This window comes from Hippopotamus amphibius, chromosome 2, assembly GCF_030028045.1.
Source record: "Hippopotamus amphibius kiboko isolate mHipAmp2 chromosome 2, mHipAmp2.hap2, whole genome shotgun sequence".
Taxonomy (NCBI): domain Eukaryota; kingdom Metazoa; phylum Chordata; class Mammalia; order Artiodactyla; family Hippopotamidae; genus Hippopotamus; species Hippopotamus amphibius.
The window spans coordinates 151,675,076-151,689,313 of NC_080187.1; the positions used below are offsets into that span (position 1 = coordinate 151,675,076).

The 14,238-nt window shown below is 58.7% G+C and overlaps 1 protein-coding gene across 2 annotated transcripts in view; it reads left to right on the forward strand.

The window, feature by feature from the left end:
* The window catches only part of APBA2 (amyloid beta precursor protein binding family A member 2), a 248,017-nt gene that overhangs the window by 214,591 nt on the left and 19,188 nt on the right, over positions 1-14,238 (forward strand). The window contains exons 6-8 of one of the 2 annotated variants that reach the window (XM_057722046.1): positions 7,887-8,032; positions 8,759-8,794; positions 11,483-11,569. In XM_057722046.1, coding sequence (XP_057578029.1) covers positions 7,887-8,032; positions 8,759-8,794; positions 11,483-11,569 — 269 coding nt within the window. The remainder of the gene's footprint in view (positions 1-7,886; positions 8,033-8,758; positions 8,795-11,482; positions 11,570-14,238) is intronic. The other variant, XM_057722047.1, reaches the window with a different exon arrangement.

A 14,238-nucleotide genomic window follows, 5' to 3' on the forward strand; every position in this document is an offset into this window, starting at 1 on the left:
TCTCCCTCTGGTGGTCTCAGCTTCGGATTCTTTCAAGAATTGAGCAAAATAAGGACAGTTTATACCCAAACACACAGGGCCAGCTGCTTTAGTCTTAGGATGAAACCATTTGATCCTTGGTTCTGCATTTGGTGATTGGAGTTGAGAGCTGTGTCTGTGAAGCTGAAATACCCCCCCACCCACCGCACTGGCCACTCCTCTCTGCATCCCAATGCGTGTGGGGCTGGGCGGGGGGCCGGGGACGTGTTGGAGGCACTGTCGGGTGTAGTGTTTCCTCTTTGAAGAAAGAGCAAGGCAGGAGCGACAAGACCCCCACCCCCCACCCCCATGGAGGGGACCATCTGCTGGAATTGTAGCAAAGCCCCCAGTCCTTTCCTGGCCTCTTCCCAGGGAGCAGGAGTCCACGGGTGCAGGTGGTGGACCCCACTGCCTGGGACGGGGCACCCTTCACAGCAGGAGTCTGTGCCCCCAGGTATGGGCCCAGATCTGGTGGGGACGTGGGACCGGCCTTCAGTAAGGGTCCTCTGTGGTGTGGTGTGAGACAGAACGGTCTGGGGAGCTGACCAAGGTCCCCCTGGGGAACTGGCAAGGGGAGCATCAGAAGACAGAGGCCTCAGAAGGTCTACCCGGGTGGGTGCCACGGCGTGTCATGTGACCCGCCACCCCACAGACAGGGCATGGGGACATGTGCTGAGGACCAGACCCTGGGCACTGGCTGGGGGTGTGGGGCAGGCAGTGACCACCTGGGCTCCTGGGACCACCTGGACGTTCCCCAGGACAGAGTGATGCCATCTACTGGTCAGTACTGGTCACTGCAGGGAGGGCAAGTGACGGGAGGGTGGGGCAGGTGACCCTCTGCAACAGTCTGACCCTGGGGACCATTTTCACTTGGGGGGGGGGGACAGATGGCATGAGGTGGTGAAAACGCCAGTACCCTGGTCAGGAGCCCTGAGGGGCAGGGTGGAGGCTACTGCCTTGTGCTGGATGCCCTGTTCCCTCTGTTGGGGGTGGCTTCTGCCTCCGCCTCGCTGGTGACAGTCCCCGATGTGTCCACGTGTGGACCATGGCTGCTGATGGGTGGACAGGGAGGGGTTTCCCCTAGGTGCCTCCCCTCTCTCATCACCCCCTCCCCTCCCCTGATGCCCCCAGCCCTGCCCAACTGGGAGGAGGTTGTTCGTCTCCAGAGCAAGGACCAAGGTGCCTGACACGGAAGGGGCAGCCTGTTTGGACCCTGGCTGTGGAGTCCCACAGGGGTCAGCCAGTTTTCTCTCTCTTGTCGGGAGCAGGGTCCCTGGATGGCCCGCCTGCCGGCCCCTGAGTGAGAAGTGGGTACTCGCCAGAGCCTGGCAGAGGGTTTGCTCCTGAGACAAACGTGGGAAGGGAGCTCTTGTCTGCTGGAGGTCAGGTGGCCCCAGACAGGCTGCCTGGAGTGGGACCTGGCACTCAGACGCCAAGTTCAAATTCCAGGCCCCGCTCCAGCCTCCTTGAAGGGGCATCTCCGAGGCGGGGGACAGACTCTGCAGGCTCCTTGGGCTCTGCAGGTGATTCTGGGCTCGGCAGGGGCTGCCTGGGGTCTTAACCTCTCTCTCTCTCCCTCCTCAAATGACTTCAGCTTCAGCTGTTTTAAATGACCTGCCACCTCCCACCACCCCCTCAGATACGGGGTTTAAAAGAGCACCGTACTGCTTGCAGCCCAGAGGTTACGGGTATTGATGAACCATCATTCGGGATGTGGCCGCTTTGGGCCTGGACCCAGGTCTGTCACTTAACGTCTGGTGATGCCCCATGGAGTCCCTTTGCCCTCCTAGCCTGCGTGCCCTCTCATGCTGCCCGCCCACGAGGCCCCGTGGGCACGTGACCTGCTCTCGGCACAGCCTGCTGTCAGGCTGCTGCCCTCCTCACCTGGCGCCTGAGACCCTGCCTTACCCACTTGTCTTTTGAGCTGGGTGCAAATAAAAACTGGAATTCCTCAATTAAGGCTTTGCATTTGATATGCCTTTAGCATTTGGGAAACTCAGACTGTCGATCTTATCTTTGCAAAAACCCTGTCGAGATAGAAATCAGGAATTCTCTCCCTCCACCCATTTTGCTGGTGAGGAAATTGAGAGGAAACAATTAGACAGCTGTCCCCAGAGCACAGAGCCTGGTCCAGCGGGACTAGTGGAAGAGCTCAGACTCAGCCGGATCTCTGGACCCCCAGCCCGGCTCCCTGTGTCCCCTTAGAGCTGTCCCTGCCTCCCTGCAGACATCTGGGACCTGCAGGGATGTCACGTGACCACAACACCCAGAAAACAAGTCCCTTGTCCCTGTCCCCTGTCCCATCCTTTGGGTCTCGCTCACCTGTTGCTCCTAAGACCAGCCTTTTCCGTCATCAGATCCAGATGGTGTCACTGTCCCTTCAGCCTGCGTTTGGCCTCCTGCACACTGATTCTCAGCCTCTGAAAAGACCTTGCTTCTGAGTTTGCTTTGTTCCCATGACTCTGGTGTCCAGAGATAGGGCCCCTCTCTGCCTGGTCCCCCTTGCTGTCCCAGCCCCCAGGACAGGGCCTGGCCCTCAATGTGGATGGGCGGGAGGGGGCAGGGGTGCTGCAGTGTTGGGGGTCAAGTCCCATGCCCCACCCCCACCTGGCACAGTCCCCCATGCTTCTGTCAATATTAAAATACTCATGACAGAAACATGGCTTGGGGAGCCCTTGCTGCACCCCGGGCCCTGGGGTGAGTGGGTGCCTGGGTCAGAGGCCTGGGGAGTTGCCGGCTCTGCAGCAGGGCCCCCTCCTGGGTGGCTCTTTCTGTCTTGGTTTGTCTGGGAGGCTGTCCACAGTGGTGGGCTCCGCTGTCGCTCCCCCCACAAGGGGTGAAGAAGCGGGCACAGAGCAGGGCCACCTCACAGGTTGCCCACGGCCAGGATCACATCCTTATGGCCTCAGCGCTGCTTTGAAGCTGATCTCTCTCCAGTCCAGGTTGGGCTTGTGGTGATGATGGTGCTTTATGACCCTGATAATTTGAAGCCCCTGCCCTGCAGAAATCCTTTCTTCCCGTTCTGCCCAGGAAAGGGCATGCTGGATCTGTGGGCCCGGCTGCCTTGGCGGGCTCTGGGTCTCAGATCCCGTAGGTGCACAGGCTCAGCTGTGGAGTGTGGCCCTGCAGGCCCAGAGCCACACCTGGCACGCCGACGCTGATGTGTGTGCGTATGTGGGGCTGAGGGCTCGCCGACCGGCAGAGGACCTCTGGGGAGATGCCAGGGCTGGGAGGGTCCCTGAGGGTCCTGTCGCCGAGGTCCTGCCACCCTGGGGCCTGTGGGGGGTTATTCTGTCCCACCAGAGCCTGTGCTGACTCGGCAGCCAGAGAGGGTGGCCCGAGGACTGTGGAGAGAGGGTGAATGAGAAGGTGGGGCCCACAGTGGAGAGGATAGCGCCTGGCACTGACCTTTGGGGAAGACAACAGTGAAAATGGGATAGGAAACCTTTGATCTGAACATTCATTAGGTGTGGCACTCTCCTTTTTGGGGGTTGCCTTTTTAAACTTGAAAAGTGTGAGATTATAAACCTGCCAGGAGCTAGGGCCCCGAGGCCCTCCCGCCGCCCTACCCGCCACTACCCGCCCCTCCTCCCCCTCCCTGGAGCATGATGTCCACTCCACCCGAGGCTGTGGAGCACTCTGACCTCCTCCCGACCAGCCAGGTCAGCACAGGAAGAACCTTCCCGCAGAGATGGATGTGGTGGGGAGGCCGCACGGAGAGGCAGTGTTCCCCCTCCAGACCTAGGCTCACATCTTCCCCACCAGGCCTAAGTCTCTAGAAGCAGCCCCCTCCCAACCGTGGTTCTGTAGTGGGAGAGGCTTCTTTCCTCCAGACGTGGATGGCAGAGCGAGGGCTCTGGGGCCTCAGACCTGTGGAAAAGCTTTGCCAGCAGACTGTGAAGGTCACCGAGTGTCCATCTGTGGGGGACAGCATCAGTGACCCGTGCAGACAGGGCTGGAGGCCAAGGGGTGGGTCCTCGGGCCTGCTCCCGAGGGTCTGGTTGAGGCTTCCACAGGCGGGACCAGAGCTTCCTGGAGGAAGCCACCGGGCACCCAGCTGCGTCCTCTGGGGACCGACGGGAAGGATGTCAGGGTCACTGGGGAGAGAGGGGGTCCTGGGCAGTGGTGTTACGATGCCAGGGCCCCCCGGGATCTGTGCCATCGGGACGGGAGCTGGCCTGGGGCATTCCTGAGCTGGGACCTACCAGGGCCTGTTATTGCTAACAGTTTTCTCTTAGACTTCAGAATACTTTGATAGCACATCACAGAATCGGCTTTAGTGCAGGAGCTACAGCTCTGGTGTGAAGAGGTGGTCGTGGCCTTTTCATCTGCGGTCTCCCAGGGTGTGGGTCTTCAGGCCGACAGGCACACGCTGTGACCCATTTTGGTGCTTTAATCTCAAGCCCACGGAGCTGGTTTGTTGGAGTGAAAGCACAACGTACGGGTTCCCTCCAGGCACCCCAGATACGTACGTTCTCCTGAGGTTTGAAGAGAGTGAACATTTCAGCGAGTAAGTGTAGAAATCTGCCCCGAGTCCAGTGTCGGCCTGGGGTTGTGTCAGTGAACCTTTGTCCTCGGGTGACCGCCTGCTCAGTTGGGGCCCCTCGCTGAGCCCACAGCCCCCGAGGAACCGGGGTGGGGATGCCGGCAGGAGTCTCTAGGGCTCTGCTGGTGATGGGGTGACAGAGGCCAGTGAAACTTTCCCACCCCCACATGCATGGACCCCACAGCAGGAACCCTGGGTTTTGGGCCCGCATCCGGAGCAGAGAGAGGCCCCGAGGGGCTTACAGCAGGGGAGGGAAATGATCAGGTTTCTGGTATAGAAGCGCCTCCCAGCAGCAGGGAGAGTAGCCTGTGGGCATTTGATCCACGTCTTAGTCCTGGCTGCTGTGACAAAGCGCATAGACTGGGGAGCTTAGCAGCAGCAGAAATGTCTCTCTCCCAGTCTGGAGGCTGGAAGCCTGAGATCAGGGGCCGGCGTGGTCGGGTTCTGAGGGGGCTGCAGACCACTGCCTTCTCTGTGTCCTCACAGGGCAGAAAGTGGGCCAGGAAGCTCTCTGGGGTCTCTTTTAAAGAGACTGTTCCCATTCATGTGGGCTCCACCTTCATCACCTAATTCCCTTCCAGAGGCCCTACCTCTTACTACCCGTCACACTGGGGGCTAGGATGTAACATGAACTTGGGGGGATGCAAACATGCGGCTCATTGCAGGTGGTGGCAGAACTGGGGAAAAGTGGACAGATTTGAGTTAGGTTTGAGGCAAAATGGAGAGGACTTGGGAGGGGTGGACGTGGGGTGTGGGCCTGCCTAGCTGGGAAGGTGGTAGTGTCGCTGTCCGGGATGAGGGCTGTGGCGGTACAGGGCTGGCGTGGCGGGGAGCAGGGCTTGCTTTGGGCATGTGGAGATGGATGTTCCTTTGGGCCCTCCCGGGGGAGCCACACGTAGGCTGCTGAGCGTGTGGGTGGAGTGCAGACAACTACAGTATCCTTTGCGAGTAAGTGGCCTTAGAGGCCCTGGGGCAGGCACCCGTGTTGCAGGGAGAGCGGGCCAGTGAGTGGAGTTTCTGCAGCTGAGCCCTGAGGACGTCAGTGTCCAGTGGCCAGAGGGAGGAGGACGAGGCCGCAGGGGGCTGAGAAGAACAGCTGAAGAGGGAGGAGGAGACCAGGGTGGTGGATGCGTTCTCAGCAGGGAGGCAGTGGCAAAATGGTGACCAGAGAGACCCACTGGATGTGAGGGCACCGAGGTCACAGCAGTGTCCATGGAGCGGTGTCCACGGAAGCAGTGGAGACAGTGGCCAGGCTGGGATGTGCTGAGGAGGAAGTGAGGGCACAGACGGGCAGGTCTTCTAGAGCGGGGGTCTGCAATCCCTGTTAGGAACCGGGCTGCACAGCAGGAGGTGAGCGGCGGGCGGGCGAGCGAGCGAAGCTTCATCTGCTCCTTCCCATGGCTCCCCATCCCTCGCGTTACCACCTGAACCGTCCCCCCGTCCGTGAAAACATTGTCTTCCCTGAAACCGGTGCCTGGTGCCAAAAAAGTTGGGGATGTTGGCTTTGAGTGGGAGGAGAAAGAGGGGGCCCACTGGAGGCAGGGATGTGGTGAGGGTGGGTGTTGATCCTCCCTGGGGTGACCAGGGATGTTTAACAGCTGTGGGGAGACCCAAGATAGGGCTCGGTCCAGTGCAGGGTGGGGGAGAGGAAGGGGCCTGGAGGGGAAGGATGGGGTCGCAGGTGATGTCAGGCCCCAGGCGGGGGCCCCGCTGCTGCACAGGAAGACAGAAGGAGGGCTGGTCAGATGCCCATTGCATGGGGCGTGAGCATGTCTGGGAGGAGAGGTGATGAGCGGTCAAGGACACACAGGGAGGGGCAGCAGGAAGTTCAAGGGGATGGAGAAAGGTATGAAATAGCCGTACCCAGAGAGGGAGGGGGAGCAGTGTCCCAGAGGATCCCGTTAGGGTCATCCAGGAGTTCTGAGGGCATCTAGAGCCATGAATTTGTAATGGAACCACTTTGCCTTGCTGGGGGCTTTTTCCAGCCTGAGGAAGCCTGGGTGGAGTTTTGCTGAATCTCCTGGACAGACAGACAGACAGGTGGGATGTGTGGCATGGGAGCTGAGGGCTCAGGATGGGTGGTATTGAACTGATGGATGGTGCTGTCTATTCTGGGCGAATGGGTGATGTCAGAAACAGGGTAGTTTGGAGGTGAGACCACGGAACACTGGCTGAGGGGAGGGTCAGGAGGGGACTGCTGGCCCTGAGGGCCGGGGGATGCAGCAGGGCCAGCCCTGTGGACACTGGCGTGGCTCTGGGTGGGCCAGCTAGGGAAGGAGGGGGCACCTGAGAGCCAGGGACACAGAGTCCGAGAGAAGGGCTCTGGCCAGAGATGGGCAGTGAGAGGGGAGAGTTAGGGAAATGAAGAAGAATGTGGTCGTGGGCCTGCGAGGAGGGCTGAGCCATAGCCTCTGGGTTGCCACACTGTGGTCTTGGGGCCACATCCTGCAGCCACCAATTGTGTGTGTGAAGCTTGGCTAGCGTGCAGCCAGGACCGCTCACACACACGCCACCAGGCCTGCCTTGGTGCTCCAGATACCCAGGTGCCTAGTTGCAAAGAGACAGCAAAGCCTTAGATCTTTTCCATCTGGCCTTTTACAGAAAAGGTTTGCTGACCCCACCTAGAGCAGCCTGTCCAGGGTGGGAGCCACCAGCCACATGTGGCTGCTGATGTGTCAGCTAATTAGGGTTGCATACAGATTTTGAAATTCAGTTCCTCTGTCGCACTAGCCAACACGTTCACATCCTCAAAAGCCACGTGAGGCCAGCGGTTCCTGTGTCAAACAACTCAGAGATGGAATGTTCTGGATCATGCTGTTGGCAGCTCTGGTCTTGAGGCAGCTGGTGGGACAGGGACCACGTCACCCAGCCTGGACCTGGGGTGCATGGAATGGGAGGAGCCAGACAGGCCTCTTGAGGAGGCTGCAGGCTCACAGGAGCCCCAGGGCACAGAACTGGAGCTTGGTGGGCAGTTCCCATCACCATCCGGAGTCCCTGAGGGCCCTGGGGCAGGCATGGGCATATTGGGGAAAGAGCGTCTCTGGGATTGCAGCATATGACTGTCCCCTGGGAGGCCCAGGTGCCTTGAGTGACAGCTGCCTGAGCGCAGAGTTGTCCTCCTGCCACCGTGGGTGCAGGGTTTCCTGGCTGGGGTGTTGATTCTGTGCAGTTACTTGCATGGTGCACTGTAGGGTAACGGGGGCGGGACCCCAGCCCCCCTGATGCCTGCAGATGGGGTGACGGTTCAGCCTTCTCCCACAACCCCTGGCCTTGCTGCCCTGTCCCTTTATCCTCCTGGAAGCTGACAACTGTGCCCCTTCAGTTCCAGGGCCCTGTGAGCCAGAAGACCTCATCGATGGGATCATCTTTGCTGCCAACTACCTGGGCTCCACCCAGCTGCTCTCAGAGCGGAACCCATCCAAAAACATCAGAATGATGCAGGCGCAGGAGGCTGTCAGCCGGGTCAAGGTATAGGTGGCCCAGGAGCACCTGGGTTTCCTGCAGGGAGCACTGGAATGGGGTGGGCGCCACGGCCCTCTGTCCAGCTCTGGCCCCACTGCCCTGGGCGTGAGAGTGGGAGTGTCTGAGGCACCTGATGGGGCCGAGGGAGACTTTGCCTTGGATGAGAGGACGCGGGCTGGGGACGCAGAGGCTGCTTAATGAGGAACTGCCACTGGGACCCCCAGACATGCGATTTTTAAAATATGATTGTTCCGAAGCTTTCCAGTCACATGTTTGCTTGGAGCCTCTAATCCCATTTTGACCGTTTGTGTATCCCTAGTGCCAGAGTGCTTGCAGAAAGGGAAACAAAAAAGTCGTATGTTTTATTAAAATTTATGACCTCAAGGAAACTCTGATGTACTTGCAGCTCTGGGTAGCCGCTGGTCCGGTCACCTGGGTTTGAAGGGTGGGTGCAGCCAGGCAGGGGGAGGACAGGACCATGTCAGCAGAGCTGACGGGGTCAGGAAGGAGGGGCGGTGGTCTGAGGAGGTGCCCCTTTGGGCAGTCAGGGGTCTCCCTGTGGGGTGAGGAAGGATGCAGGCCCCTCCCCATCCTCACCTACTCTGACTTCCTCGACCGAGAGGAAGGGGCTCCAGGAGTGAGCCCCGTGTGGTGGTTGGGAGATGGTAAAGCCACCTGGCCTTCCTTTGCTTTGCGCCCACCTGTTTTTCTTTTCTCTTTCATGCTGCTCAGAGGATGCAAAAGGCTGCTAAAATCAAGAAGAAAGCGGTGTGTAGGGTGTGGGGTTTGCCTTTGTTTCTGTGGCTTGTCCTGTGGGAGGGGGCGTCGGGGGGATGGCGCCCAGGAACAGAAATGATGTGGCAGACGGGTTTTTCTCTTCCTTTGGTAGGTCAGCACTAGACATCACAGATGCTCTTTTTTTTTTTTTAAACCGCCCACTTACAGAAGCGTTTAATTGTTGCCCTTTTTTCCATATTTCTTTTTTAGAGTCTCTGTGAGCTAGGGCACGGTTACTGCTGTGATGCGGCCGTTTTGTGTAGACGTTTTTAAATGTGGCTTTGATGTGACCATGCGATGCGTTCAGGGCCTAGGCCCCCTGTACAGAATTAATTAAATCGCTCTGATATTTAAAGACTCATTAACTTTAATTTGCTGAATCGGGATGATGAGAAGTGCAGTTTGCCCAGGGGACGCCTTCTCTATTGAGAAGTTTCTGGGGCACGGGCAGACTTTTAAACATCTCGGGTCGATCTTCAGTCATTTGTTCATCAGCATGGTCGTTTAGTAAATGCTGGGCATGTTCTAACTATCCCCCTCAATGCAGGAAGTCTCCAGTGCTCGGCGTCGGAGGGGCTGGCTTGGCACTGGCTTTTGCTTGGGCAGCAGGACAGCTAGTCCTCTGTGCCCGCCTGGAACACCACATTCTGGCGGTATGGCCAGAGGACCCTGCCCAGGGTCTCCCTTCCCACTGCAGTGAGACCTTCCTCCCTGTGATGCTTGCTCTTTGCCCAGCGGCCTCTCCTGGGATTCCTTCGGCTGCAGCAGAGGAAGGAGCTCACGCATCTCCCTCTGCCCAAGCGGGCTCTGTGCTGGCTGCCTCCGGGCACAGTGGGACAAGCCTGGCTTTGCACACCTGCAGTTGGGTGTGCTCCCCCCCAAGGAGAAGGCCCCCGCCCACAGTCGCCCCATGCCCCCCTGGCAGCTGGAGCAGGACGGTCAGAGTGGACCCCAGCCTGCTCCTCGGGTCTGTAGTCTGGAGAACCCAGAGGGGTCGGCCGCAGGCAGACCAGACCTCAGTGCCAGCCAAGGCCAGCAGTTACCGCCGTGAAAGATTGTTCTTTCTCTCGGCCAGGAAGATGCTCAGGGTCATTGCCAAGGGCCCCTTCCCTGGTCTGCCCGTAGCTGGCCAGGCAAATGATAATGGCAGCGTTTCTGCGAAGGACCAGGGTCCCCAGCAGAGAGTCCCCACCCTACGGATTTGCTGGTGACTGTGGGGTTACAGACCCTCATCGACGGACAAGCAAGGCCCCCCTGTTGTCTGGGGTCCCTCTGTAGGACCTGTGCTACTGGGAGTCTGACGGGGCCACCTCTCTCATCCCCTCATATTGATCAGGCTTCAGCCTCATGCATTTACCCCCAGCTCGAGCCTGATCAGCTCCAAGTTTGCCCCGTTTTCCCACCATGTGTATCATATGCTCAAGTGTCCTCCAAAACAGCCCCTAAAACCAAGGTCCACCTGCCACTGTTCTGTCTTCCTTCTGGCCCAACCCTCTTCTTGGAAAGAAGGTTTTGGGCAACGGTCTCAGAATAAAACCTTTAAAAGCACGTGGATATAGACTACAACCCGATTGTTAAAACAGAGAAGAAATTAGTTCCTCCATCATCCTGCAGACAATTTTCAGCTGCGTTAGTCTGACTCTTGTTTATAGTCAGTTAAGAGCAGTGTCGCCCCGTGGTGGGCTGAGCACTCAAAAGACATTTTCCTTTGAAAACTGAGTGAAAATACACATTTATTATGGTAGCCTGGGGCCTCTCTGCAACTCAGAATTTTTGAGGAATGGTCAGCAGTGAGGGGTTTGATTTCAGATTTTCTAGCAAGGAGTTAAATCACTATTTCTGCTGCTTTGAAGTGGAAGATATGCTGCTGTGGGCTCCCGAGTGACCACAAAGGATTATTTCTCTCCGTGGACAAACCCAAGAACTCATGTTATCACCACGATGCAGTAGTAATTAGGATCCCCTGTGACAGGCTGTCCCAGTTTGGGGCAGACCCCTGAGCAGTGCACTGAGCTTCCAGAATATTCCTTTACACGTTGCTAGCGGCTCTATGATGGGCGTACCCGGGAGAAGATGGGCATTTGTGGGATGGCCTCTCCAGTATCCTGTGAGGGCAGCGCCTGGTCCAGTCAAGGTCTTGCTTCCTTAGGGTTTTTGGAAGCTGGACTGGTGCTGCTGGGGGTTGACAGGACTGTGGCTTTAAATGAGAAGACAATGCGGATATGCTAATCCACCTTTTGGAAGTTTTCTTCCCTTTTTTACTGGGAATACTTGGCATCCCAAATCCAAGAAAGGTAGCTCCAATCCACAGACCTTGTGTATCTGCCATGTTCCGGAAGGATGGGCAGGCCGGCCTGCTTCTTTGGGAGTGGGGGGCTGTGTTCTGGATGCTGCGGCACAAGCCCCGCAGCGTCTGGCCCCCTCCGTGCTCAGCCTCCTGGAACCAGTCAACCCCTCCCAGCCCCCCACCCCCGCCCACCAGCCTTCCCTGTGCAAAGCGCCCCGAGGGCTCGCTCAGCTGAGCTGCGCTGGGGAAGCCTGTGTTTAGACTCCCATGGCTGCTTCTGCCGAGGAGCTTCTCCCTCTAGGGGCGCTCAGGGTCCTTCGTGAGATTGTCAGGCTTTTGTTTGAGTTAGTTTTTTTTAAAGGTTTGTAACAGTCTGCACCATCCTTTCTTAGAATTCTGAGGGGGATGCCCAGACGCTGACGGAAGTGGACCTCTTCATCTCCACCCAGAGGATCAAGGTGTTAAATGCGGACACACAGGTGAGCTTCGGGAGACCGTGCTTTAAAATCGTGCGCAGGGGCTCCCAGGAGAGCCAGGTTGAGCTGCAGACGCCCTCTGCGGGGGTGAGACGGCATCCCCGGGACAGTCCCCTGGCCCCTGCTGTGGAACGTAGAGCGAACCGGGGGGTGGGGGGGTGGCGGGAGCAGCAGCCTCGGGCCAGGTGCCGTGAAGCTGGCCATCAGGTGTGCACAGGAGCTGGGATGAAATAGAGACACGATGGAGGGGAGCCAGGCGGGGGGAGGGGGGCGTGTGCTCCCCATCCGGACTGTGGAACAGCTCTCTTGAGGCCTCTGCGAGCCTGGTGCCGGGCTGGGAGATGGCGCAGGGGGGTGAAGATCCACGTGGCCCTCGGCCCCGGTGCGGTGGCACTCCAGCGGGGAGGGTCCTAAGATTTTCTGCCTGTAAACCGTGTGCCCTGCTCGTGTCTGACCTCAGTTCCACTCATCTCCCTGTGCCTGGATCCAGCACACGAGCCTGCTGTTGTGGGGAGATGGAGAAGCAGACACAGGAGCCAGATGGAGGGGGCTGGGAGCTGGGGGTGGGGTGATGCGGGCAGGGGCACGGACGGTTGAGCTTTGCAGGAGGCAGGGAGGGAGGCGGCGGCAGACAGAGCCAAGGAAGGGCCCCAGCCACTCTGGTGAGGCCGGCCAGACCCCGGGGGTGATGGCCTCTGGCTTCTTGCTGTTGGCAAGTGGCCCATGTGTCACCTCCGGGTGTGTGGGCAGCGTGTTCCACAGCACCCTCTGCCCGATGGTGTCACATCGGTTACAACATCACAAATGCGAACTGGTGATTTTCTCATTCTGTTCTGCTTCCACGTCTTACAATCTAATGTGCTTCTGTGCAGAAGAGCTTCCTTTTGCTTTTCCCCTCTTTTTTCTCTCCCTTTTCACTGCGGACTCCCAGATTTTTTCTTTTTAAACTTGTGTTATAATCCCTTACCATCGTCATTCTCTTGGGTGCTTGCGTCACCCCTGATCTGTCTGGGGCCTTCCCACTGGGCCCTGCACCATCCTGGCAGCCTGCCCTCAGTCTTGGAGCACATCTCGGAGATGATGAGATGTTCTTGGCCCTCCTCGCACTCCCTGCCCCAGACCTGGAACCGGCCATTCTCCAAGGGGCTGCGGTTCCTGCCCGTGGGGAGGGACGCACAGCAACGGAGACCTGGGCTCTGGCTCTGCCTTGTCGTTGCTGGGGGACCGTTGATCCTGAGCCCTGGAAATGAACCAAGCTGGACAGTATCTGCTTTTAAACGTTAAGAGTTCACACACACGCCTCCTATTCGAGACCAGCTCCGTAGGGTCCTGCTCACCCGCCCCCAACTCCACACGCCCCTGGTCCCACAGTGCAGGTCACGGCTCCCGACATCCTCAGTGTGGTTGCTCACTCGCTGTCTCCTGGTGTGGACCGTGCCTATCGCTGGGCTGCTGGGAGGAGCACAGAATGGCTCTCAGGTAGTGGACGAGGTGGCTGTCACCCCTCAGGGCCCAGTGGGTGGGAACACCTGACGTATAGGGACAGAGGAGGCTGCAGGGTGTGTCTTGGAGTAGGAGTGGCACGGTGATGTGTCTCCTGCCACAGCCCCTCTCAGCCCCCAGGCCCTGCTGCCCACCCACCGTCGAGGTCCTTCCTCCTTGCAGGTCTGTCCCCGGGGCCAGGCCTGTGCCCTGTCCCTCTGATCTTTGTGTCCAGCTGCCCTGTCCCCCTCCTTGGGGCCTTGCACTTGGCGAGAACTCAGGGAGTCACCCAACCAGGTCAGGTATAGGACACGTCACAGCCTCGGACTTCATTTTGTGATCTTTTGTGGGCAGACCGTCTGGACTAGACCCTCCCTCCTGCCCCCTTTGCCACCATCCCTCATCCACCCACCTGTCAGGGTGCCCAAGACCCCTCCAGCTTCGTAAGTTGATAAGAAGCCTCACAGGATTCAGTATATAGTGGTACTCAAGGCTGTGATTCATGACGGCACCAGGATAAGAGCAAAACCGGCAAAGGAGAAGATGCCTGGGTCTGAACCCAGGGAAACCCAGGGTCCCAGCCCAATGGGGTCACGCAGGGTGAGCTGGAATTCCCGGCCGCAAGGTGCGACAGCACCTGTGAGACGTGGGCCACTGGGAAGCCCTGGAGCGTCAGTGCCCAAGGCCTTCACTGGGGGCTGGTCACGTAGGCACCTGTCCTGCCTGCCATGCACCAAAGTTCCAGACTCCCGAAAGCAAGGGGGAATGCAGGCTGGACCACACTGCTTGCCCAAATGCTTCAGGCAAGGTGAGCCACTCTGATCGTGTCGGGTGGTGGGAACCCGCCTGAAATCCAGGTTCCCAGATGGGCCGAGGGCAACCTGCGGGTGGCCCTTTCTGTGGACGGTGTCAGGCCTGCTCTGTCAGCCCTGGTCTACACAGCCTCCTCTTGTTGTTTCTTCAGGGGGGCTGCAGCCCCGAGGACTGAAAACTGGGCTCATCCCTGTGAACTTGAGGCCTTGGACGAGTTTCCGAACATCTTAGAGCCCCGTTGATTCTCAGGGGAGAGCCCAGTGCTGGGCCGCCTTCCCGTCACTCCTCCCTTCCCTCCTTCTGGGTCTTTGGTGTCTGAACAGGGCCTGAGGACAGGGCATCAGCTCCCAAGAGTGGACAGAGCCAGAAGCTGCGAT